The following is a 26,534-nucleotide window of genomic DNA, read 5'->3' as shown; positions in this document are numbered from 1 at the left end:
TCTCTATTATCTTCATATCCCTACTTTATGGTCTTTAGCTTGATGTTCTTTTTATCTGGGGTCATGGCGCATTCCAAAGCGGTGCTCTGGAGGCCCAGCGCCCTTCCCGTCACCTGGGCCAGCATTTCAAAATGAGGGCCCAAGATGTGGTGCTGCTTGGGGTCTGTGGTGCTGGGGATTATCTGGGTCAAGCTGGTAATACCTGGGTCCTCCAGGGCCACATCCAATGGTGTTTGGAGGGATCTTCCAAGGCTATATCTAGTGATGCTCAGGGGATCAAATGGTGCTGGTGATCAAACCAAAATTGGCAACATGCAAGACATGTGCCTTAACCCCTGTATTATCTCTTTGGCCCCCTGAAGTTCATTTTATAACTTGCTAAATGAATCTCAGCTCATTTTGGAGATAGTGGATTACTAACATAGTACTGCTTTTTGTTTTTACCTTGGTGCCAGGGATTGAACCCTAAGGACTTCAAAGACTTCAAATAAGATATGTGCTCTCCTGCTAGCCTCGAATAGGCTGTTTTGGTGTTTGGGTCACACTCAGCAGTGCTCAGGGGCTTGCTTATTCCTAGCTCTGTGCTCAAGAGCTCCTGGCAGACTCAGAGAACGAGGGGTGCTGGGAATCAAACCCTGTTGGCCACGACTGCACTCTCTCTCCAATCCCTGGAACTGACCTTTTTAGCAGTGATTTTGTTGTTGTTGTTAAAGTGTGAAATAAAATAAGCCTGCAGTTATGGAAATACTTTGTTATATGCCACAGAAGAAAGAATAAAGGTTAATTTTACTAAAATATACCATGCCATCAACTTAGAAAAAAGCAAGCAACCAAAATTCAGAAATACTAAAAAGTAAAAAGGGCTAGGGAATTTTAGCATAACTGATGAAAGGCAATATTTATCTGTAATTTATAAATCTATTACGGTCCCCAGAATATATTTCTTCACTCTTCAACCACTAGTTCCTCAGAACTCACCAATGGAGGGTTCCTTTACTTTTACTATCTTCTGAGTACCTGCTTCCCTTATCAACAAGCTCCACTAAAACACACACACACACACACACACACACACACACACACACACACACACACACACGGTGAGACAGTACTGGAGGTAGGGTGCTTGCCTTGCACACAGTCACTCTCACTGTCCTCTCGTTGTTCATCGATTTGCTCAAGCGGGCCCAGTAACATTGTGAGACTTATTACTATGTTTGACATATCAAATACGTCACGGGTAGCTTGCCAGGCTTTGCGATGCGGGCGTGATACTCTCGGTACTTGCCTGGCTCTCTGACAGGGGCAGAGGAATCAAACTCAGGTCGGCCATGTCGGACGCATAGCAAGACAAATGCCCTACCTGCTGTGCTATCACTCTAGCCCCCTGGGTTATTTTAAGGGTTTTAGGTATTACCCAGTGGTGCAGAGATAAAACATGGGCATCCACATCCAAAGCATCTCTTTCAGTCCAATATCAAATTATTAAAGGACTCTCACCATTAGGTATTTTTTCTCCTCTTGGTCCTGACACATAGATACGGCATCCTGAGGTGGAATCATATTCCAAAGTCCATCACTCCCCAAGATAATATACTTGTGCTTTTGGGGGTCAAGAGTGTGGACACTTGTGTCTGGCTCAGGTGACACCACAAACTCACCACTGAAGAAATCATAGCTCCACAAATCACCTGGGGGCAATAAACAGAAGCAGTATTATTTCCAAGCTAGCTGTTATAGCATCAGCAAATTAAAGGAGAAAATCAACATGTTCAACTCAACACATACAGAAAGGCATCTGATAGCAGTTTAAAAAAATTTTATTTATGATTTTAAAAGAATAATTCCCAGCAAACCAGAAATAATAGGCAACTCTCCTAATCTGACAGAATTTCTATCACTAATTCTCCTCCAATATTCAACTGAAGACTTTTCCCTAGTAAAGACAATAAATATAAGTCAAATATATGGAATCGTAAGGAGAAAAGAGAACTATCATTATTTGTAGGTAATTTTATATTAAAAGAAGCTAAAAAGAAATTCTATCAAAATAGAAATGTTTGGCCAGGTGGGGCTAGGGCGATAGTACAGCTGGTAGGGTTGTCTGCCTTGTACCCAGGTTCAATCCCAACCATCCTATATGGTCCCTCAAGCACTGCCAGGGAGGGAGGAAAGAAGGAAAGAAAATGCTCGATAAGGTTGTTAAATACAAGCTTAAGATATCAAAAAGTCAGTTCTACAATTCCTATATAATTAAGTAGAGAAGAGAATCCATTTAAACAGTGAACCAAATACAAGGTACTTCCAATCAGACAAATATTAAACAGACTAAACGGGGAAATAAGATATTCATTTGTAACATAACATCCTTGTACCATTCAATATTATAAGGATGTTAATTCTTCCACAAATAACTGGTAATACTAATCATAACCAAAATTCCCAAAGGGTGGGGCTGGAGCGATAGCACAGCGGGTAGGGCATTTGCCTTGCATGTGGCCGACCTGGGTTCGATTCCCAGCATCCCATATGGTCCCCTGAGCACCGCCAGGAGTAATTCCTGAGTGCATGAGCCAGGAGTAACTCCTGTGCACTGCAGGTATGACCCAAAAAGGGAAAAAAAAAAATTCCCAAAGGGTTTTTTACAGACTTTCATTTGATGAGATTCTAAAATGTACAGGGAAGAGCAAAGGGTAAAAATTAAGCAAAAAAGAGCTAGAGAGACTATACAATGATTAAGGCTCGTGTCCTATATCCCCACTGACCTTGGTTTAATCCACAGCACTGAAAATGTTCCCCAAACATACCAAGGGTCACTCTTAAGCTCAGAGTCAAAATTAATCCCCTAAACACCACTAGATAAGGTCCCAAACCGCCCAAAATAAAAAAAATTTTAATTACCAAGTGTGAAAACATAAGACAAGAATCTGTTCTGTAAGTAAGAATGTTGGTGACTATCTGAAAGATCTGTTAACTCCTAAGTCAAGAAACTACCTACATCAGAAGAACATTCTTGGGATAAAAAATGATTATTTTATGCTCTTAATTAACTGTATGACCAACAAGAAAACAAAATTTAAACTTATTCTCCCCTCCTACATTTTTCCCACTTCAAATTCTACATTTTATATTACTATTCTATGTTTTATACTACTAGCTAAACTTCCGAAATGTGCAACAGAAAAGAATCACAAAAAATAAAACAAGCAAAAATTTATAAAAACCATCTGCTGTTTGGTAACATTTAAGACAAAATAAAACATAAAAAATTTTCCTTTGGGGGCATGGCGTCGCCAGCAGGTCAGTATGTACCTGTGAGGCGAGTGCATCAGCAGCCTGATGGCGCCTTCAGGCTTTCAGATACCCCAAAATTGCTGCTGTTCCTTTGGCCAGACCCCAAAAACTTGGGACAAAGTTTATGGCCAAAAGTTAGGTATGTGGGAGACACACCCACAAACCACCTCCGGCTCAGCTATATAATTGGAGGCATGGCCTCTCTGGTTACTGATCAAACAGCTTAACGGCCATGATCCTAGAGACTCAGAAACAAATCTTGGAACCCAAAGGCTTTTGGCAGAAATGCGTCCTGTTCCTGCAGTAGGTTACTGGCGCTGGACCACTCCAGGTGGGAATAGGTTTTGTGCTCTGGCCTGTTCCCCCTGGTGGCCCAGTGACTGCCATCCTCCAGAGGCCACTGGACAGTCAGGTTTGGGCCTGCAGTGACAAGACACACGGGGCCTCACCAGATGGGGGTGGAACCGGCCATTTCCTCCCCATCCCAACAAGACCCTGAGTCGCCGCCTACAAGTGGCCTCTCTGGCTCCTGATCAAGCTGCTTAAGGGCCATGATCCCAGAGATTCAAACAAATCTCGAAACCCAGCGGCTTTTGGCAGAAATGCATCTGGACCGCATACAAGGTGGCCGCCGCCTCAGAGCTTATTGGAAAGCCAGGTATGAGCCAGCGATGACAGGGCAACTGCAGTCTCATGGGAAGAAGGGCGGTACCAGCATTTCCTTCATGCCCTACCGAGGTCACGAGTTGCCCCCCGCAGGCGGCTCTTCAGCAGGCCATGGCTCCAGAAGCAAAAGGACTTAATCCAGAGCCCGGTAGCTTGCGGCAGAAAAGTGAATGGACCATGTGTAAACTATGGCACCGTGCCTCCTTGGGAGGGAAAGGGTGTTGCTCCCTTCCACACACCCCCCCCCCCCCCCCCCCCCCCGAGCAGCAAGGTGGCCACAGCCTCAGAGCTTATTGGAAAGCCAGGTGTGAGCCAGCGGTGATGGGGCAACTGCAGTCTCATGGGAAGGGGGACGGTGCCGGCTCATCCTTCATGCCCTACCGAGGTCACGAGTTGCCCCCCACAAGCGGCTCTCTGGCATGGCCATGGCTCCAGAGGCAAAAGGACTTGATCCAGAGTCCGGCAGCTTGCAGCAGAAAAGTGAATGGACCATGTGTAAACTATGGTGCCATGCCTCCCCAGGAGGAAAAGGGTGTTGCTCTCTTCTGCCTCTTTCCTCCCTGGCAGCAAAGTGGCCGCCTCCTCAGAGTTTATAGGAAAGTCAGGTATGATCCGGCAGTGACAGGGCAACTGCGGTCTCATGGGAAGGGGGGTGGTACCGGCTCATCCTTCATGCCCTACCGAGGTCACGAGTTGCCCCCCAGAAGCTGCTCACCGGCACAGCCATAACACCAGATGCACAGAAACCAATCTCGTAATTATCTGCAGAAATCCAAAATCGCGTGGCCACTACTGCAGCCGCACAACATTATATGATTCTCATAGCCAGCCATAGAAAACAAAGTATTTCACAATGCCTTTTCAGCAATTCTGATTGTTGGGGGAAATTCTAAACAATAATGGTACATCTTTTGTCGAAATAATGAATGTAATCAATGTAGAGAAGAGTTAAGTAGAAATCATCTGCCTCACAGGCATTGGGAGGGCTTGGAGGGGGGTATATTGGAGTTCTTGGTGGTGAAAAATGAGTACTGGTGAAGGGAAAGGTGTTTGATCATTGTATGACCAAGACTTAAACCTTTGTAACTTTCCCCACAGTGATTCAATAAATAAAGAGCCCGGCAAGCTACCGAGAGTATTCAATATGCCAGACACAGTAACAACAAAGTCTCCAATGGAGACGTTACTGGGCCCGCTCAAGCAATAAATAAATATAAGAAGAAAAATAAATAAAATTATGAAAAAAAAAAGTAAGGTGGAGTTCGTGCCCAATTCAATCAACTAATCAGTGGCGGAATAAATAGCAGTACTCCTACATTAAAAAAAAATTTTTTTCTTTTGTGCCCCCAAGTTGGGGGAAGAGGCAGAAGGGAGAACATAATAATTCTCTTGTATTTTCTGTAAAATTCTCTGTCGGGAGGACCTAAATTAAAAGTAAAAGATTTCTAGACAAGTGAACAAGCCTGCTTATTTTCCCTATTACTGGGGAACCCAGAGCCTCACACATGCAAGGGATATGCTCTACCTGAGCTGTATTTCCAGATCAAAAGAGCACTGACATTTTTTCTGAACTGTTTTGGGGACCACACTCAAAGTGCTCAGGGGCTATTCTTTGGGTGCTGGGGGGACGAGGTGCTGAGGAGTGAACCCTGGCGTCCCTCATGTAAAGCATGTGCACCAGCCTTTTGACATCTCTCCACCTCAAGAGAATAATTTGCATTTCTTTTTAGAAAGTCTGGCTTTCTGGTAAACAAGATGAAGCTCCTTGTCCTTTCCTTTTTTTTTAAACTCCCCATTCCCTCCCATTAGAAATATAACCAATTCAAACATGCTCAGAATCCAAAGAAAGAATAATTCAAGTCAATTATTCCAATCAAAAATAGCAAAATTGGGGCTGAAGTGATAGTACAGCGGGTAGGGCATTTGCCTTGCACGCGGCCGACCCAGGTTCGATTCCCAGCATCCCATATGGTCCCCTGAGCACCGCCAGGAGTAATTCCTGAGTGCAGAGCCAGGAGTAACCCCTGTGCATTGCTGGGTGACCCAAAAAGCAAAAAAAAAAAAAAAAAAAAAAATCCCTGCTACACCAGTCTCTTTAAAGGGGCAACTGATCCTTCAGAACAGCAAAAGAAAACACACAGTTTATTTGAGAATAAACTGACACTATAAAGATTTACATAAATAATGCAAAAAGCATTATCCTAGTCTTAAATATGCTCTACATTGTATTTAAAAAAAAAAAACCCACATCCTACACTAGGTGTGTAGCCAATGGTAGAGCACATGTCTTGCATCTGTGAGGTTTTTCTTTTCCCCCACACCAGCTGTGATCTGAGATCCATGTTCAGGGATCACTTCTGGTGGGGCTCGGCAAACTATATGGGGTGCAGGGGATTGAACTAGAGTAAGCCCTGTGCAAGGCAAGTGCCCTACCTGCTGTACTAGCTCTCCAGTCCTTGAGAGGTATTAGGTACTGCAAAATAAAATAAATGCAAAGACTGGTGGGGATGTTTTTAATTTTTTTTGCAGAGGGGAACATACTAGATGATGCTCAGGGGCCACTACCAGCTCGGAGTTAGTTGGGGGTCAGAAATTGTTCCTGCCAGTGCTCAGGGGACCATGTGGTGCCAGGGATCAAACCTAAACTCCTGCATGCAAACATATGCTCTAGCCCTTTAAGTCATCTCTCTAGCCCTGAAACCATTTTAAAGTTTCACATGGCATAAAAGGGCATGTAATAAAAGATATACCTTCCCAGCTCTTCATTTAGGGAAGGGTAACCATTAGAACAAGACAACCTTAGTCCTATGTATTCTTTAAGAGATAGCTACACATTAATGTATATTCCCTTGGTGAAATAATTTTATCAAGCTGACAATTCCTCTCTTATCGGCAACTCCCAAATCACCAGTCCAATATCTTGCCAATTTTTTTTTTCTTTCTCACTAAACCTTTCTTTGAATATCCTAGTGGGGCTGGTAGTAGTACAGCGATTAGGGTAAATGAGCTGGACCGAGCTTCAATGTCTAGGACCCCCCGTCCCCCAACCATTGCTGGGTTCTGCCTTGGAGGCCACCAGGAACACTGAAGTAGACCCAGATGTCTCTAGCACCGCATGGCCCAAGCAGCACTGAATGCTCGAGACCTTGGACTGAACCACTAGCTGGCTGTGGTGCTAAAACGTTTCCCGGGGTCTGGGCCTCCCAAGCAATACCTGGGAACCTCACTCTCAAATAAAAGTATTTCTAGAGGAACTCAGCTTTCCCAACTTAAATTTCTGAAACCCTGGGTTTTGACTGGGACTAGAGATGCTATAGATAATTTTGGACAGAAATGCCACCTTAATAAAATGTAACAATCCAAGAACATAATATATTCTCCACCTAGGTCTTCTTTGATTTCTTTCATCAGTGTTTTACGATTTCAGCATAAAAATCTTCAAGATATTTTAAGAATCATGTCTAAGCTTATGTTTTGGGTGACTATAATGGATACTTATTTGGGGTCAGAGCATATGGCCCAGTGGTGTAGCGTATGCCTCAAACATGTGAGACCCCTGTCCTACTGTATGAACCCCTGGTCCCACAAGTCTGGCAGCAGTTTTGCACTACAACAGAAAGTGTGATGCCCCCAACTTGCCTACACCAAAATACTTCCAACTCTGAACTGCTTGTTTTTGGTACATAAAGCTATTACTAGATATGCTGAAGATGGATCTTGTGAACTTGTGTTGAATTATTTGATTCTATACAAAACGTATTTTTTTCCCAGTGCTAGGATTGGAACCTAGATTCTCACACAGAGAAAAAGCATGAACTCTGTACCACTAAACTATATCCCCGACATCTGCCATATCTTACTTTTGCTTTTCACATCTGTCTTACGTTCTCAACAGTACATAATACAAGGGTACCTAAAAAATCACAGTTTTCCCATTTTGAATGTGATCATCTGATGAAAACCTCTCCCCAGTTCCCTGAACTGAAGCTTTCATTTGGGCAAAGACCATGTGCATGGGACATACTGCACTAGGTAATTAGGTCCATTCAAGAGGGGCATATGTTTTGTATGCTGGAGCCCAGGGCTCATCCCTGGTGCTGCTTGGTCCCCTGCCACCATCAGGAGCAACTCCTGAGCACTGACCCTGAAGTATCCTGGAAGCACCACTGAGTATGTCCCAAAATAAAAATCCACTCACTGAATAAATCATCTACAATACATCTGTGATTCCAGTAGGTTGCCACTAGATGGCATCTTTGTCACATTTGTTCTTGATTATGATCCTTGACTAGATGGTTCAAATTTTGAGATCCTCCATGTCAACCCCCTCCCCACACAAGAAAAATGGCCATAAACTCTTAAGAACTGTGCTAAATACTATTAATTTATTATGAATTAGTCAACAAGGATTACTGTGCAGCAAGTTAAACTTAAAAATTAGAACCATAGTTCTTTTGAAAAAAAAAAAAGTTTTAGGGGTCAGAGCCACAGTACAGCTGGCAGGGCATTTGCCTTGCATTCAGGCAACCTGGGTTCAAACCCTGGCATCCCATATGGCTCCCCGAGCACCACTAGGAGTTAATTCCTGAATTCAGAGCCAGAAGCAACCCCTGAACATTACCAGATGTGGCTCCCAAAAAATCCCTGAACTACTGGCAATCCCCCTTCCAAACAATAATAGTTCAGTCTTCGCTATTAATGGAAATTTTACCTTCTCAGCTGCTCAGCACCTCCCCCCAAATTTTTTTTAAAAAATCAGGTTGAACAAAAAAAAAAAAAAATCAGGTTGAACAGATGGTATGGGAGATAAGATGCGTGCCATGTATGTAACCTCCCAGTAAGTTCCCATTTATGACATATGGTTTCCTGAGCACCACCTGGGGTCATTCCTGAATACAAAACAGCCCCTGGGTGTGCCTCAAACCTCAACTTTACCATCCCACCCAAACATTCAATAATTTGTACATTTACATCTGTCATTTCTTCTAACTTCTCTTATTCCAGATACCCACAAATTCAAACGCCTCATTTCTTTAGCAAGCTCCCCATGACGTATTCAATATGCCAAACACAGTAACAACAAGTCTCAAAATGGAGACGTTACTGGGCCTGCTCAAGCAAATTGATGAACAATGGGAGGACAGTGACAGTGACATTTCTTTACTAGAATTCAGGTCTCTGATCATCCCATTTAAAATTATATCCCAGGAGCTGGAGATTGTACAGCAGGCAGGGCGCTTGCCTTGCATGCAGCCAACCAGGGTTCAATCCCCAGCATTCCATATTGTCTCCTCAGTACCATCAGGAGTGATTCCTGCGTGTACGACCAGGAGTAACCTCTAAACATTGATAAATGTGGCCAAAAAAACAAAACAAGAATTATTATTTTTTTTTAAGATTAAAAGACTTTGCGGGAGCTGGAGAGACAGCACAGCGGGTAGGGCGTTTGCTTTGCACGTGGCCAACCTGTGTTCGATAACCAGCATCCCATATGGTCCCCAGAGTATGCCAGGAGTAACTCCTGAGTGCATCACCGGGTGTGATCCAAAAAACAAAAAGACAAAACAAAACAGAAAAAGATTAAAAGACTTTGCTTGATCATACTCTTCAAAGTATCTGTTTTGTGTCACTCACTATTCCTTCAGCCAGGTAGTAGTATAACAACTCGTTTAATTCTATTGTGACACACACTATTTTTAGAGTATTTCCCTCATGTCTTTTATTTTCTATTCCCCCGACCCCACTAGCTTAACAGCTCCAAAAAGAGTGGGAAGATGTGATTTTTTTTCATCACCAAAAAGGAATAAAAGATAGTACAATAGTTGAGTGGAATGATCTTTTCAAATGCAAATCAGATGTTACTCCTTAATATCCGTCATGCTTCTTAATATACTTAGACTACAATGCTTTAGTCCAGATCTACTTCATAATTCTAATTCTCTGAAAATTCCTAGCATGTGCAACTTTCCCAATATAAAATCTATGCCTAAACTACTCATCCACTGGCTTTTCACATGAAAGCGTCTTATGGGGGTGGGGTGGAGTTCAGCAATACAGTTCTTGCTTCTTTGTGTAAGGCTCTGAGTTCAATCCCCAGCACCAAAAGCCAAAATGAACCCTTCTGAAAAAGAGCATTTCCATATTATAAAAAATAATTTGAACTTTCTAATTATTCTTCATCACAGGATCTTGTTTCTTTCTTATTCTCTAATCTGTGATTATTTTATTCACAAATTTTTTTTTTTTTGGTTTGGGGCCACACCTGGCAGTGCTCAGGCGGTACTACTAATTGCGGTGCTCCTGGCGGTGCTCGTGGGACCATAGTAACCACATCAAACATGGGTCTGGTGTGCAAAGTGCCCTACCCACTGTGTTATTGCTCTGGCCCCTACAAGTTTACTTCTTTATAGCCTGTTTCGCCAAGTACATGCCTAGTCTTTCAATATTAGGGTAGACAGAATATGTCTACTTTTTCTTTCCAAAGCTTAACCCAGTATCATGCACCAATGTACCACCTAAGAAGAGAGAAGGGGGGAAAAGATATTTTCTAAGGAGATTTTTCTTCCTCCACCCCCACCTCCCCACCTCTTTTCTTTTCTGCCAAATCTTGCAATGCTCAGAGGCCACTCCTGACTCTGCACTCAGGAATTACTTCTGGTGGTGCTCAGGGAACCACATAGGATGCCAGAGATTGAACCCAGGTTAGTCCAACACCAGGCAAATAAATACCCTACACACTATACCAGTGGCCTGGCCCTTTTTTCCCCTTTTAATTACTGGTCACACTGTCAGTGCTCAGGGGCCACTGCCTGTGTTTCAAGGGGAATCTTGTGGTACTGGGGATCAAATTCAGGTGCCTGCTTTGAACCATCTCCCTGGCCCTGAGAGGATTTTCTTTTCCATTTTTATGGGCTGGGGGTACGCAGGAGCTACACACAGCGCTGTGCTGGAGAGTCACTCCTGACAGTGCTAGGAGGATCAAGCATGCATGCAACCAGCAGAACTACCTCTCGCTCTGGTACACAAGATGATTTCCTTAGAAGGAAACTAAACTGGCCACATTCAAGGTAAGATATTTATTTTTTCATATTTTTTTTTGGGGGGGGCACACCCAGTTGTGGTCAGGGCTTACTCCTGGCTTTGTACTTAAGGATTACTCCTGACAGGGACCATATATAGTGCCTGGAATCAAAACAGGGTTAGTTGGGTGCAAGGCAAATGCCCTACCTGCTGTTCTCTCTCTAGTCCAAATATTTCTACAGCTATATATTTAGCTTTCCTTCCCAAACCAAGTGGACAAGAAAAAAAGGGGGTGTGTGCCCCACCCCCCGCACCCCTATAGGTAACTTACTTTGCTAAAGGACAGATTGGGTTTGTTTGTTTGTTTGGCGGGTGGAGAATTTAGGCCACATCCAGAGATGCTCAGGGGTTAGTTACTCTTAGCTCTGTATTCAGGAATCCTAGCGGTACTCAGGAGATCATATGAGATACCAGGGATCAAACCCAAGTCAGTCATGAGCAAGGCAAGTGCACTACCCACTATACTAGCTCTCTGTTTCCAGAACAAAACGCTTTGAAGGCCTCAAGAGAAATATACAAGACTAAAGTAGGTAGGACACTTAATAGTTTTAAGAGTAACATCAGGCCAAGATATACATATACTTCTCTATGTATAAACAGTAATTATCAAAACATTAAACATGACTGATCAAAAAAGTAATTAGTACTGAAATTCGCACTTTCATCTTCCTAGCAATTAAGTTTTAAAGTTATATAACTTCTTATTCTTACTATTACGTGTTGAATTGTTTCCAGTCTCCTCTTTGATCACCATACCCTTTAGAATATATAACATGGTTTAATATATGTACACGCTACTTACCAAGTGCTCTTGCTACTGCCAGAAAAGGAATCTGATCAATAACTGTGCTTCTTCTAACAGGGCCATTGTGAGTTAGTCGAGGCCGTTTCCAAACTACACGATTCACTCCAGACTTGTTCATCACACTGAAAAAAATAGTATTCACACAAATACTTTAAATGCGTACAATATAACCAAGGTGGTAAGTAGTACAAAAGGATTACATTGTCATAAAACAATTACTTTACTTTAGACACAACAATGCGTAAGCCAAAGCCCTGTTCAGATAGGAAAGATGAAACAAGGAGCAGTAAGGGGAGACCTTGGAGACAACTGATATTAGCTCGAAAGAACAGAATAGAAATAATGAGGGGAGAAAAAAAGACAAAAAGAATAGCTATGCCTCACACACACACACACACAAAAAAGTCTAGTGGAAGGAGAGTTATAAAATAAAAGATTCGAGAAGCAAAAGGAATTGAAAATGAAGGAAAACTCATGCAGTCTGGCAGTCAGGGTTCAACACCCAAAATGGCACGGTCTCCTGGGCATCAGCCCAAGCACTTCCAGTTTGTGGCCTAACCCCCAGCCCCCAAACAAATCTCAAAAGAAATATGGAGACATTTCTGCAACTAAAAGTGTGAGGCTAGATTTTGGAAACAGATCAGCTGTACAGATGTCGACTTGGGAGTTTCAGAATAGGAAAATCTACCTAGAAATGCAGCAGAGGAGCAACAGAAATCATATAATTAAAACACAGAGGAGTTAGTATGCTCTAGAGTGCCTAAAATATATAGTTAATACTTTGAGCAAAAAAGGGAAATTATCAAAACACAAAAGAGGAATAACTTATTGCTAGCTGAATAGTGCTTTCATCATAAAAGTTAAAGTATCCTGTAAAAATAAAAACAACAAAACATCACAGAGAGCCAAAGAGACAGCTCCAAGTGGCAGAGTGCGTGTCTGGCATGTATGAGTTCATGGGTTCAACCACTGTGCCAGGCAATATGCAAAACACAAACAAAAAAAGATGAAGATGACCTCCTTCGACCATGTCTGATATGACTGAAATAGGAAACTAACCTTCAGATCAGTGTTTAAATAGACTGAAATTTCTTTTGGGGGGCCTCCCAAGCAGGGCTCAGCCCAGGGACGCAGTGCTGTTCCCAGGTCACCAGTCACTTCCAGGGTGCCTGGGGAACCAAGAGGTCCCAAGTATCAAACTCAGGGCCTCCAAATGGCATCCATGTGATCCAGTCCTTTGAGCCACCTCCCTGGCTTCTAAATTTTCTTTAACTAATCTGTCTGAATTAAAAACAACAACAAATGTTTATATGGGAGGCCATTAAAAAGGAGAGGTGTTGGGGGGAAGAGGTAGCAAAGAGTTTGTCAGTTTGAGCTTTATGAGTTCTGAGAGACTGATGCGTGACATCGAAGTTGATTCTCAAGGTGCTCGAGACGTCATTAAGATCATTTTAGTCTTCACAATCTGGTCCCATGTTTATACACAAACCCTTGATTTTAACCTGAATTTTTATCTCGTCTATGGCAGGGTACCTACAAACCCATCATACCATTTCTCCAGATTCTGTCTCCCTAAACTTGATGAACACTGAACTTAGTCGCTTAAACTAAATTGCCTTCAATATACGACAGACACAAGACAAATAATGGTGACCACCTTCAAAGGAATGCTTATACCTCAATGGCAGTCAACATTGTAAAACGCCTCCATCTAAGTCTTTTCTATCTGTTCTCTAACTTCAAAAGAACAAAGATGTTAGAGATGAAAAAGAATAAAAGTCTTAAGAGAAGCAAAATAAAGGCAAAGAGTTAATTTATAAATGAGAAAAAGTCAATCTTCCTGAGCCAGAAAACATGAATATGGCAGAGACCACTCTCAATTTCTTTATGAAGTAGAAAACTCATCTGACAAGAATGAGGCAGTTTTGAACAGCTCTGTCTCATGAACCTTCTTGCAATAATTCAACTATCTACTCAGTACTGTTCAATACACTAGCAACTGACCCTATAACCACTGACCACTGTAAAGTGTGGTCAGTGCAAACTAGTTTTAATTTTATTTAACTTTGATAGTATTTAAATTTAAATAGCAGTATGCTATTTAAATTAAGAGAATGAAGCAAGAGAGAAATGAAGCAAGTATGGAATGTTTAGAAAACATCATAAATATTGACATAGACAAATTTAAAAGCTTCTCATTTACTATCCCTGAGGAACAGTTTGATTTGAAGCTCTGGTTCATTTTTGTTGTTGATATTCTTTGGGCTTCCCCGGCCAGTACTCAGGAGGCCACCCCCTCAGGGTGCATAGTATCAATCTAGAAGCCCTGCAATGTCAGGTAAGAGCTCCAGCCCCTAGAGCTATCTCTCAGGTACTAATCTGCAACTCTGAAAGCAGCAAGTGTCATAGGCCAAGGTAAGAGAAAATCAAAAGGAGTCATTATTTACGCTTTCCTTCTTTGGGGGGTTACGGATGAGGGAGGCTCTTCCAAGCAGTGCTCTGAAGGGGTAAGGCCTCCAACTGGGCCAGCAGCTCAGTGCAGGGGCCCTAGGATATGGAGCTGCTCAGGCCTGGTGGTTCTGGGGATTACCTGGGCCACCCCAGGCAGTGTTCTGGGGACCTCCAGGGGCACACGTGGCAGTGCTCAGGGGCCTTTCAGGCTACATCCAGCAGTGGTCAGGGGACCATGTGGTGCCGATGAACAAACCGGGGGTCAGTTTCAGGGTAAGGCACGTGCCTTAACCACTGTTCTGTATCTCTCTAGCCCTTTCATGCTTTCTTCAATGCTGATCTTCAAAAAGCAAATGGGAGAGTAAGGCAAAAATCAACCATTTACAAGAATCTATGAAACATAAAAGTTACAGGAGAGATACTAACAACGTTCTTCCATACCACATTAAATTCTATTATTCTTTCCTAAACTTGTTTCCTAAAAGGATGGTTTAGTTATAGTAGGTAACCAAATTGCTTGCAATAAAACTTTACTGAGAACTTTCTTGACATTTAATGTTCAATGATATTAGTCTTTTTTGTGGGGCAAAAACAAAATAATTGTACTGGTAAAAATAAAGTTTTAAATCCAAATATCTAAATACAAAGTGTTATAAAAGATGATGCCTTTATTACACTCCCAGCTGTTGTCCTGTACAATTAAAAGGCAAACAAAAAGGGAACAGCCTGATAAGCAGAAAGCTTACTGAATAGCAACAGAAGACTGAAAAAAACAGAGCACTGGCCAGTTGCCTAGGGTGAGACAGAGAAAAGAGGAAATAACATAATAAAAGTTCAGTTTGTGCAGACACCTGCTCCCAAATGCCAAAGAACATCTGTCCAAACTATCCAGACAGCATTTTTTACCACTTAAGACAAAACACAAATTCCAAAATTTTTTGAAAAAAATTGAAAGGAAGGGCTGGAGCGACAGCACAGCGGGTAGGGCGTTTGCCTTGCATGTGGCCGAGCCGGGTTCGATTCCCAGCATCCCATATGGTCCCCCGGGCACTGCCAAGAGTAATTCCTGAGTGCATGAGCCAGGAGTAAGCCCCTGTGCATTGCCGGAGCGATAGCACAGCGGTAGGGGTTTGCCTTGCACGCAGCCAACATGGCTGACCCGAGTTTGATTCCTCCACCCCTCTCGGAGAGCCCGGCAAGCTACCGAGAGTATCTTGCCCACACAGCAGAGCCTGGCAAGCCACCCGTGATGTATTCAATATGACAAACACAGTAACATAAGTCTCACGATGGAGATGTTACTGGGCCCGCTCGAGCAAATTGATGAACAACGGGAGGACTGTGACTGTGACTGACCAAAAACAAAAAAAAGAAGAAAAAAAATTGAAAAGGGGGGTGAGAGTGATAGTACAGTGGGTAAGGTGCGTGCCTTGCTGCTGCTGACCAGGGTTCAATCCCAAGCATCCCACATGGTCCCCTGAGCACTACCAGGAGCAATTACTGAGTAACCCTTGAGCATCACCAGGTATGGCCCAAAAATAAAAACACCAAAAAAAAAAAAAAGTAAAAGGAAATAAAACTTAAATTCCTAGAAAGAAAATAGTTTAAAAAAAGGGGGGGTGGGGGAGGGCAGGAATTGAACCAGGGCCTCACACATGCAAGGTAAATGCTCTACCACTACCCCCCACCCCCGGCAAATTTTTGTCGTTGGTGTTTTAGGTTTACACTGGGTGATGCTCAGGGATTACTCCTGGCTCTGCACTCAGGAATCACTCTTGGCGGTGCTTAGACCACATGGAATGCCAGGGATCACACCTGGGTTGACTGCATGCAAGGAAGTACCTTACCCACTGTACTATCTCGTGGCCCCCCCTTTTAAAAAAAGATTAATAATAGAAGATAGAGTGATAGTACAGCAGATGGGCATTTGGCCATACAAGCAGCTGACCGTGGGTCAACCCCCAGCATAAACACTGCCAAAAATGGTCCCTGAGAACAGAGCCAGGAGTAAGCCTTGAACATAGCTGAGTCTGGCCCCAAATCAAACAAAAATCTCTTTTATTAAGTGGAAGGAGAGCTCGAAGAGCTGGAACACATGATTTGTATATGCCAGGAGCCAAGACTGATCTCCAGCACAGTAGAAACATTTAAAGCAGTATCAGGTATAGCTCTGGGGGCCTTCAAGCACACCTGCTGTGGCCTTGGTGGCCAAGCACTGTCGGGGTAGTGATGACTCCCAACACCACTGTCCTGAACACTACTGTCCACGTTGTCAGCTAAAGCAGACCCAAAGAGGTGGGCCAAATACAGTCAGTAGTGTGGCACCCAAGTCCCTGGCGTACTGTCTTGGAAGGTTATCCCCTATGCAAGACAATTATCTTAACTCCGTCTCTCTGGCCCCATATTGCTTTATTTTTTGTTTTTGTTACTCCCAACTTAAGTTCTCAGAAGTCGCTCCCTGCAGTCTCCAGGAAACCATGTGGTGTCATGAACTGAACCCAGGCCTCTAGAAAGCAAAGCATGCTTTTATCAGCACTCAGATCTTGAGCTATCTCTTCATTTGTTTTTTTTTCCCCTTTCAGCCTACTATTTCTCTGAAAAAGAACAATTCTGATTTAATAAAGCGTAAGCAAGTAATGGCATAATGGTAAGACTTTAGGATGATTAAGACTCAACTTACCTCTGCTTTTAAAAATTAGCAACAGGATAAGTTAAATTTTTTTTTTTTTTTTTTTGCATTTTTGGGTCACATGCAGCAATGCTCAGGGCTTATTTCTGGCTCTGTGCTCAAGGATCATTCCTGGTAGGGCTCAGGGGACCATGTGGGGTGCCAGAGATTGAACCCAGGTCACACGCAAGGGAAGTGCCCTACCCACTGTTATCTCCGCTCCAGCCCACTATTCTTTCATATTTGGAATCATCTTATATTCGATTGTTTTGTTTTTTATTTTCAAGCCACACCCAGCAATCCCAGGAGTCATTCTGGGCAGTACTTGGGGGTGCTGGGGACTGAACCAAGGTTGGCTGGTATACAAAGCACTGCACCTTAACCCCTGTATTACCTCCCTCTAGCCTCTTTTATTTTATTTTGGGGGAATGGGTGAGGTGGGATACTGGATCATACCCAGTGGTGCACAGGACTTATTCCTAGATCTGCACCCAGGGATCATTCCTGGTAGGGCCTGGGAAACCATATCAAGCAAGGGTTTTGGGGCCATACCCAGCGATGATCAGGGGTTTACTCCTAGTTCTGCACTCAGGAATTACTCTTGTCAGTGGAACCATATGGGATGCCAGAGATCAAACCAGAGTAAGGCGCATGCAAGACAAGCACCCTACCTGCTGTACTATTGCTCCAGCCCTGTGGCCCCTATTTTTTAATCAGAAAAATATTATGAAGTCAATCTCAATTCATAGTTTCCAAGTTCTCTACATTTTGAAATACCTTGAAACAGAAGGGAAAACCAAACTTTGCAATATATGTCTTAGAAATCAAAGGGGAAAAAAAGACCTCCTTCCCAAAGCCAGATTCAAATAGCTCCATTCTGACACTCTTAAGAGCTATTATGTCCAGATTCAAAAGCTCATGATGGTTAGTACATTTTTAAGCGTTCCAATAAATACTTCTATGCATTGTTACTCAAGACTCACTAAAAGATCATTTCCCACTGGAGCCATCATCAGAAATAGTCAAATCAAAATAAACATGAACGCATAATACTTTATATGAGGCAAACTATGAAAATCTGTAATACTGAGAAAACAATTTCACTAAGGGGTGAATCTGATTAGTAAAGCAAAAAAGAACTAAATAAAATCAAGAGAGGAAAGACAAGTAGTACAACAATTACCTCCCACCAAGTCCTTCGATTCGTTCCCTTTCCTTGGGATGTTCTGGCTTATGATCCTGTGTGACCTCCACAGCTCTGACAAAATCATCCTTTGGGTCATCCTGAATTCCAAGAACCACTCCTGAGTCACCCACGTGAGCTACATACATCTTCATACCCCGTATGATGACCACACTGGCAGTTGTCCCTGATGTGCTGGGAAGACCTGTCATAGTCTTTGGCCATTCTGCTGTAATAAGAAATAAGATATTTTAGTCTTCCAGGTAGAAACATTAATATGGTATTAGGACACAAATGGGAACATATACAGAACCAGCAAATTAAAATCTGAATCAGCACAGGAGAAAATAAATCATTCCCACCCCCTTTTTCTGTGTGTGTGTGTGTGTGTGTACCTGGGATTGAACCCAGGGCTTCACATATGAAAAGGCAAGTGCTTTACTGCTGAGCCACACCCCTGGTTCAAAAAACTTTTGTGTGTGTTGGGAGCAGGGGAAGGATGAAAGGGAGTTTGAGTCACACCCGGCTGTGCTCAGGGCTTCTTCCTGTCTTGATAACTCCGAGATCATTCCTGGCCACGTTCAGGGGATCACATAATGGGGTCCAGAGGATCAAACCCAGGAGAGCCACATGCAAAAGAAGCACCTTACCTACTCTCTCTCCCTGGTTCCCCAAGAAACATTCTAATTGTTGTCATGGTCATAATTGGTGGTTCTCAGAGGGTGATGTAATGTTAGAGATCAAAGCCTGAACCTCAAATCGTTGCATGTGCTCCAGTTCAAACACTGACTGATTAATAAACTTGCTCAAGGGCTGGAGAGAACTCAATGGCTTGAGACAGCTCAGGCTCTTAATATAGGAGACCATGGTTTGATCCCTAGCACTGCATGTCTCCTGAGCATAGCCACCAGTAACCCAATCACCATCATGGGCATGGCCCAAAACACTGAAAAAAGCAAGAACAAAATAACTTGCTCAAATTTATTCAAATATATTAAGTGGCAGAGACACCATCTACTTAACTATAAAATTTGTATCATCTGATTAACTCATTAAAAATTCTAATAAATGGGGTCAGAGAGACAAGTATGTGCTTGCCTTGAATGTAGCTGACCTAGTTTCAATCCTGGGCACCAGATATGGATCCCCTAAGACCGACCAGGAGTGATCTCTGAGCACAGAGCCAGAAGTAAGCTCTGAGCACAGTCAAGTGTGACCTCCCCCCAAAAAAAATAAAATCAAATTTAAATTTAAAATACTGATTAATGTACTGATTCAGAAATTAATACATTTCTATTCTAAAGCATGTCATTAAAATTATGACTCTGAAATATTCAGTAAGATATTTTAGTCTTCCATACCTCATAGTTCAAGACAGAAGACTGAACCTGCAAATTTTTTGGGGGGGAGGTCACACCCAGCGATATTCAGGGGTTACTCCTGACTCTGCACTCAGGAATTACTCCTGGCGGTGCTCAGGGGACCACATGGGATGCTGAGAATCAAACCCGGGTTGGCCGCGTGCAAGGCAAATGCCCTACCCGCTGTGCTATCACCCCAGCTCCTAAACCTGCAAATTGATACATCTTTCCAATAACATCCCACTGAAAGAATTTTAAGCAGTAGAAAAGTTCATAGCAGTCATAAAACACAGGGAAAGGGTAATAATCAAATCTGAGGAATTCCTGGAATTTTAAACTAACAAGCTAGGAGAAAAATATTAAACTAACAAACTAAGAGTGCAACATTTATACTCCAATATACACAAAGAAGAAGCCAGTAAAAAAGGCAGCACATTGGCCTTCCATGTTAAGAATTCCAGAAAAGCTTCAAACTCAGAGGCAGTGACAAATTTTGAAAAGCTGGAGTGGAGGGCAGAAGCTGATAGAATTAAAAACTGTGAGAACTTGGGTCAATGCCTACACTCTGCTACACTCTAAAGTGAAATAGTATAGTCCCTAAGCTCCCATTAAATTTGTACAGGCAAAGACAGTACACACCTTGCATGCTGCTGACCCTGGTTTGATCCCAGCACAACCGAAAGTGATCCCTGAGCACAGCTAGGGGCAGCCTCCCAAAATCCAATAAATAAAAAAATGAATGAAATGCCACTCTTTTAAGTTAAATAACACATCTGTTAATAGAGACAACTGGATCTAAATGGAATAAAGGAGAAACCGCATAAACCAACTGGATGGATCCTCCGAGGGAATATCATAGCCCATAGGACCTCCTTAAATTGTTGCTGCTGTTTGTTTTTTTAGCCACATCCACAGGTGTTCGGGGGCTCAGAGCTTACTCCTGGCTATGCATGCAAAGAAGCAAGGAATGCAACACTCTTGGCAGGGCTTGGGGACCTGCTGTTTGTTTTTTTAGCCACATCCACAGGTGTTCGGGGGCTCAGAGCTTACTCCTGGCTATGCATGCAAAGAAGCAAGGAATGCAACACTCTTGGCAGGGCTTGGGGACCAAATGGATCAAATCTTGGACAGCCACACAAAAGACAAGTGCCCTAATCTGCTGTATTGGTCTAATCCCTAGGTCCTTTTCAGTATTTTTTACATAAACCCTAAAGCGCCTCTCCCTCCCATATCATCCGGCAAAAGGAAACCATCCTAGAGTGCCCAGTTATTCACAGCTGCCTGCAGTACATAAAAAAATCTTGAGGAAGGGGTGGAGAGATAAGATAGTACGTAAGGCCTTGCATGTGGCTGACCCAGGTTTGATCCCCGATACCCCATATGGTGCTTCAAGTCTGCCAGGAGCGATCCCTGAGCACAGAGTGAGGAGTCAGCCTGTAGAGAGCAAGTGTGCCTTCCCACAAAAACAAAACAAAACAAAAAATAAAACAAAACAAAACAAAAAATAAAACAAAACAAAAAATAAAACAAAACAAAACAAAAAAAGAAATCCTGAGGGAAACCAGAACAGTCACTAATATTGAAGTTAAAAATATGCACATATACACACATAACATATTTAAAACCACCCACAATAGTATCGGACACAGTAAGTGCTCAAAATTTTTAACTTTGGGGTCCAAAGACAGCTCCTTTGAGCTGGAGCATATGCTAAAGGCAGGATAACCCAAACACCGCCCCCCCCACCCCGCGCCCCTGGCCAGCACTGTCCAGACCAAGCAACACTGGGCTTAAGCACTGAACCACTATGTCTACAACACCAGACCAAGTATCACCAGAGAGACCCTTGGACCCCTGAGCAACACTAAGGAGGCCCCCACCCAAACCAAAAAATAAATAACTACAGAATTTTATTATGATAGTAAGGATGATGGTAAGGCTTGGGGGGTGAGGGATAATAGAAATATGATATGTAATGTTCTCTTAATGAAATGTGGTTTGTTTGAAGTATGTGGTTATGTTCCATAGTCTTTCTATATGTAGCCTGTTTTTTTTAAGAGGAAAAAAAGAGGAAGGAAAAAGACATCAAATGCACAGACACAGACTACAACAGATTGCACACCTGCAATTTGGTGAGAGATCTCACTCCCCATCTTCTCCTCCCTGTTGATAATATTGCAATGCCCAGGAGGTTGAACCCATGAAGTGCTCAGACAATTGGTTGTGGCCACACCCAGAGCCAAACACTAGGGTTGCAGTGTTTGTACTCTCAGATACAGTATTTGCCAGACGTTGTGCATCTTAGCAGTGTTGCTCGCAAACAGTCTGGTTGTAGCGCACACCAGGGTTGACACCATTTAGTGTTGCAGTGCTTGCATACCCTTGATTGCAGTATGGCTGGCTGATTCAGCACAGAGCTACCAAGACTGCATTTAGTGCATACAGTAGCACTAGAGCTTGAACTCAGTCTCTTGCATACAGGGCAAGTCGGTTTTGCCAATGGGCCATTTCCGGAGCCCCAGATCTCATTTCTAGAAGAACAATCTAGAGGGAAAGAGAGAGCACGTGTGTGTGTGTGTGTGTGTGTGTGTGTGTGTGTGTATACACATGCACTTATTTGGGGGCCATATCCAGCAGGGCTCAGGGGTTGCTCCAGGTAGAACTGGAAATTAAAATTGGCTTCTGTAGATAAAACATTTATTTCAGGTGTCAGAGCAATAGTATAGCAGGAAAGGCATTTGCCCTGCACATAGCTAACCCATGTTCAATCCCTGGCATCCCATATAGTTCCCCAAGTGATTCCTGAGCTAGGAGTAACTGCTGACATGTTTTCTTTTTAAAGAAGCTAGGACAGACTATTTTCTATAGCTAAAAGAAATAAAAATCCACAATAGATATAAATGAGCTAAACTCCCAGAAAGGATTCTTAGCATGTTCAGAAAACAAAATCTACATTATGTAATTTAGCTCTTTGCAAAAAGATCCACATAAAGTAAAACAGAAGAGTTAAAAATAAAAGACTTCAAAGATAAATAATTATTATTTAAATTATATATTTGGTCTAAAGCACTAATATATTCAGAGATTTCTGCAGTGACCTAAAAATACCAATAATCCATGCTCTCCCTACTCATCTGAAATGTCACCTTTATTATCATAAGCTGCATTTTGCCTTAGATCTATTTTTGGGCCCATCATACAGAGAATTCTTGTGGAATTCTAATGCTAAAACATCATATAAAGAGTTGGAAAATCCTGGGGAAGACGCTGATGAGGGAAGCCTTTAGAGCAGGGCAGAATAATATTCTTTCAATTTAAAACTAAAAAAAAAAAAAAACTGAGCACCTCTGGGCTCAATAGCATGGTATCACTGGACCTAAGTAGGAAACCATCAATGCCAAACAGCCGTGCTGAGTATCACCAGGAGTGACCCTAGGCTCTCAGGTGTCACAACAGTGTATGTGATCTCTGCCAGAGAGCCTGAGATCTCTGTGTGTGAGCATCACAACTAAAAATGCTTGCAATCCCTGGTACCATAGTTAAAAATGAATGAGCAACCTGAATGTGTGTAAATGAATACAACTCCAGGTGAGAACATGGGCAAGCACCACTAAAAGTGCATGCCCGGCCTCCCAGAGAACACTATGTCAAAGTGTGAGTACCACAGCCAACTTTGTGAAAACCAAGGTCATCATAACTGTGTCAACAGAAAGGAAGCAGTGAAAATATAAGAAAAAAAAAAGATGAATGGAATTATTCTCCATTTTCATGAACACAAAACCTTGAGTGAGGTACTACAGATAATCAAAACATAAAAGGGGAGGGAAAGAAAGGTCAGAATCATAAAGTCATGTAATGACAAGTCAATACCAGCACACACAAAAAAGACTATTTTAGATCCTGTTAATTTTTGAGTCAACCCTAATTACCAAATACCATAATTCAAGAAACAGTAAAAAGGAAAGAAATGAGAACCCAAGTATAGGGTGTAAAGCCTTTCATGTTGCTAACCCAAGTTAAATTCTCAGCACTGCATATGGTTCTCAGAATCCTGCCAGAAGTGATCCCTGAGCACAAAACCAGGTAAGTTCTAAGCACCACCAGGTGTGGCTCCAATACAACTCTCCCCTCCACCCCGAGAAAGGGGTAAAAATAAAACGAAGAAACGGGATCTGGTTAAGTAGATTCTCTCTCTTTCTCTCTCTCTCTTTCTCTCTCTCTCTCTCTCTCTCTCTCTCTCTTGAGGGGAGCAGCCCACACTCAGCAGTGCTTAGGGCTTACTCCTGGCTCTGTGCTCAGGGATCACCCCTGGCAAGGCTCAGGGGACCATAATAGATGCCAGGGATCCAATCCGGGTTGGCTGATTGCGAGGCAAACACCTCACTTGCCATACCAACATCCCAGTCCTAGTTAAGTTGAAAGAGAAAAAAGCAGTAAGATATTACAAATAGATATTACACATTATCAAGAGGTAAAGTTATCAAGATGATCTTATGGTCAACAATACACACCCAAAAGAAGTACCCAAATATATCAAACAATTGACAGAACTCAAAGGATTCACTGACAACAAGCAGAATAATTGTAAGAAATCTCAAAATATCACTTGTAGCAATAGCAAGAGCATCTAAAAAAATACTAAGAAGGAAAAATATACCATCAAATGAAGTAATTAATAAGATGGGTTGAATAGATATACACAGAAACTTCTACCCCAGAAGAACAAATAGAGATTCTTCTCAAGTATACATGGAACATTCTTGAGGCTATCTCACAGGGATACAAAAGAGGTCTTAATAAATATGTGAAGAATGAAATCATTTCAAGCACCTTCTCTAATCACAATGGTACAAGACTAAATATCAACAATGTAACTTGAGTGAGGGTGTGGCTTAAGTGGTCGGAGTACATGCCTTGTACATTTAGAGGGCTTGGGTCTGAGCCAGGCACTACACAGCTCCCCAAGCATTCCCAGATGTAGGCCAGGTTAAGAACCACTGGGATCTGGGACTACAAAAACAACACAGTGAGTAAGGCATGTACTAGTCTTGCATGCAGTCAATCCACATTCAATCTCTGGCACTAAATATAGTCTCCTGAACATGACCTGGAGTGATACCTAAGCACAATACCAGTAGTCCCTGAGCACTAATGCATGTGTGACCCCAAAATAAGAAAGAGAGAGAAAAACAGAGAAAGAGAGGGAGAGAGCGAGAGGGAAGGGGGGGAAGGAAGCAGAGAGGTAGAGGGAAAAGAGAGTGACTTGCCAACCAACTAACCGCTACTGGGATCACTACCAGGAGAGATATCCTCACCCCAAACAAAAAATAAAATGGGGGGAAAAATTGATCATTCAGAGACTAAACAACATGCTTCTGAACAACACTCGGATCACCAAAGAAATCAAACAAGCAAATCTACTTGGAGAATATGGAAAACAGAGATACAAACTACAAATCCTAAGGGATGCCAGCAAAAGTAGCGTTAAGAGGAAGTTCACCGCTGTATCGGCCCACATCAATAAACAAAACTCAAACCATCCAATCTAACAACTTAAGAAACTGAAAAAGGAGGAACCATAGCAAGTCAGTATGAAGAAAATAATAAAAACAGAAATCAAATAGCAATATATTATAGAAATACAAAAAAAAAAGCATAAGGGGCTTCAATGAACATCTATACAAACAAACTGGAAAAACTTCCAAAACTGAAATGGGAAGAAATAGCTTGAACTGACCAATCACAAATGCAGAAATCAAAATAGTAATCAAAACTTGCCTAGCATGTGTAAGGGCTGAACTCCAGGACAGCCCCTCCCAAAGAAGCTATCAAAAGTCTCCCTAGTAATAAATACCCAGGCCCAGGACCACATGGTTTCACTAGTGAATTCTATAGAACATTCAAAGAACTATACTGCACAAGGTCTTCCAGGAAGGAAGGTACACTCTCAAATACATTATTTTTCTAGTTTACTAATTTATATCTTTGTTCATTTGGGGGGTATGGGGCTACACCTGGAAGGATAAAATTTTAAATCTTTTGTCTTATCTCTAATCTCCTTTAACCCAAAGAACTTCCGTGTTGTTTTAGGCCACTCTCAGTTATGCTCAGGGCTTACTCTTGGCACCATGTTCAGAGATCACTCTTGGCAGGGATCCCGGAACCATATGCTATATTGGAGAATGAACAAGAGTTGACTGCATGCACAGCAAGTGCCTTACCCCCTGTACTCTATCTCCAACTGCAGGATTATTTGTCAGTTTGTATTTTGAGCTACACCCAGCAGTGCTCGGAGCTACTTCCTGCTTGCTGATGTATGTTCCCAGGGTTTCCACATAAAAAGTGTATGTATTAGTCCTTTGAGTCATTTCTCAGTTCTTAGTAATTTCTTAATGCTTCTCAATCATTTCAATGTCTCTCAATTTAGTTACATTTTGCATGTACTCTTGCTTATACTCAGATTATAAATTTTTGCAGTAAACAATTTGAAGTTGTCCCATAAAAAGTGATACCTGGAGCTGTAGCTATAGTACAGCAGGTAGGGCATTTGTCTCGTATGCAACCAACCAGGTTTGATCCTCAGCATCCCATATGGTCCTCCAAGCACTACCAGGAGTAATTCCTGAGCATTATCTGCTGCATATTTGTTTTGGTGTGAACCCCCTGCCCCCCACCAAAGCAAATGTGCAGCAGATAAGGTGCTTGCCACACACACGATCAACCCAAGTTAATTTCCCTGTACCACTCATGGTCCCCTGAGCCCACCATAAGTGAGGAGTGATCCCTGAGCACAGGGCCAGAAAAAAACCAAAACCAAAATAATAAATTAAAATAAATTAAAATTTTAATTTTAATAAATTAAAAAGTGATGCCTAGTGCTCCTGATCAGTTGCTGTCTACCAAATTTTTTCACTACAAAAGGAAATTGTCCTTCTGTTATAAGTATTTTGTAGGGAAATGAAACAATTGTAAATATCTCTTGTGGTGTGAGTGGTGATCCTGTGCCCCAATAAAACATATGCTTAT

The 26,534-nt window shown here is 42.3% G+C and overlaps 1 protein-coding gene across 1 annotated transcript in view; it reads right to left on the bottom strand.

Moving 5' to 3' along the window:
• Positions 1 to 26,534, bottom strand: part of PPM1D (protein phosphatase, Mg2+/Mn2+ dependent 1D) — a 51,267-nt gene that overhangs the window by 11,375 nt on the left and 13,358 nt on the right. The window contains exons 2-4 of the mRNA XM_056127760.1: positions 18,148 to 18,376; positions 11,843 to 11,967; positions 1,501 to 1,691 (exon numbers count right to left, since the gene is read on the bottom strand). Coding sequence (XP_055983735.1) covers positions 1,501 to 1,691; positions 11,843 to 11,967; positions 18,148 to 18,376 — 545 coding nt within the window. The remainder of the gene's footprint in view (positions 1 to 1,500; positions 1,692 to 11,842; positions 11,968 to 18,147; positions 18,377 to 26,534) is intronic.

The sequence above is a fragment of the Sorex fumeus genome, unplaced genomic scaffold, assembly GCF_029834395.1.
Source record: "Sorex fumeus unplaced genomic scaffold, SorFum_2.1 ptg000063l, whole genome shotgun sequence".
NCBI lineage: Eukaryota > Metazoa > Chordata > Mammalia > Eulipotyphla > Soricidae > Sorex > Sorex fumeus.
The sequence above is the reverse complement of the archived record's forward strand: the minus strand, read 5'-3'. Positions and strand labels throughout refer to the sequence as shown.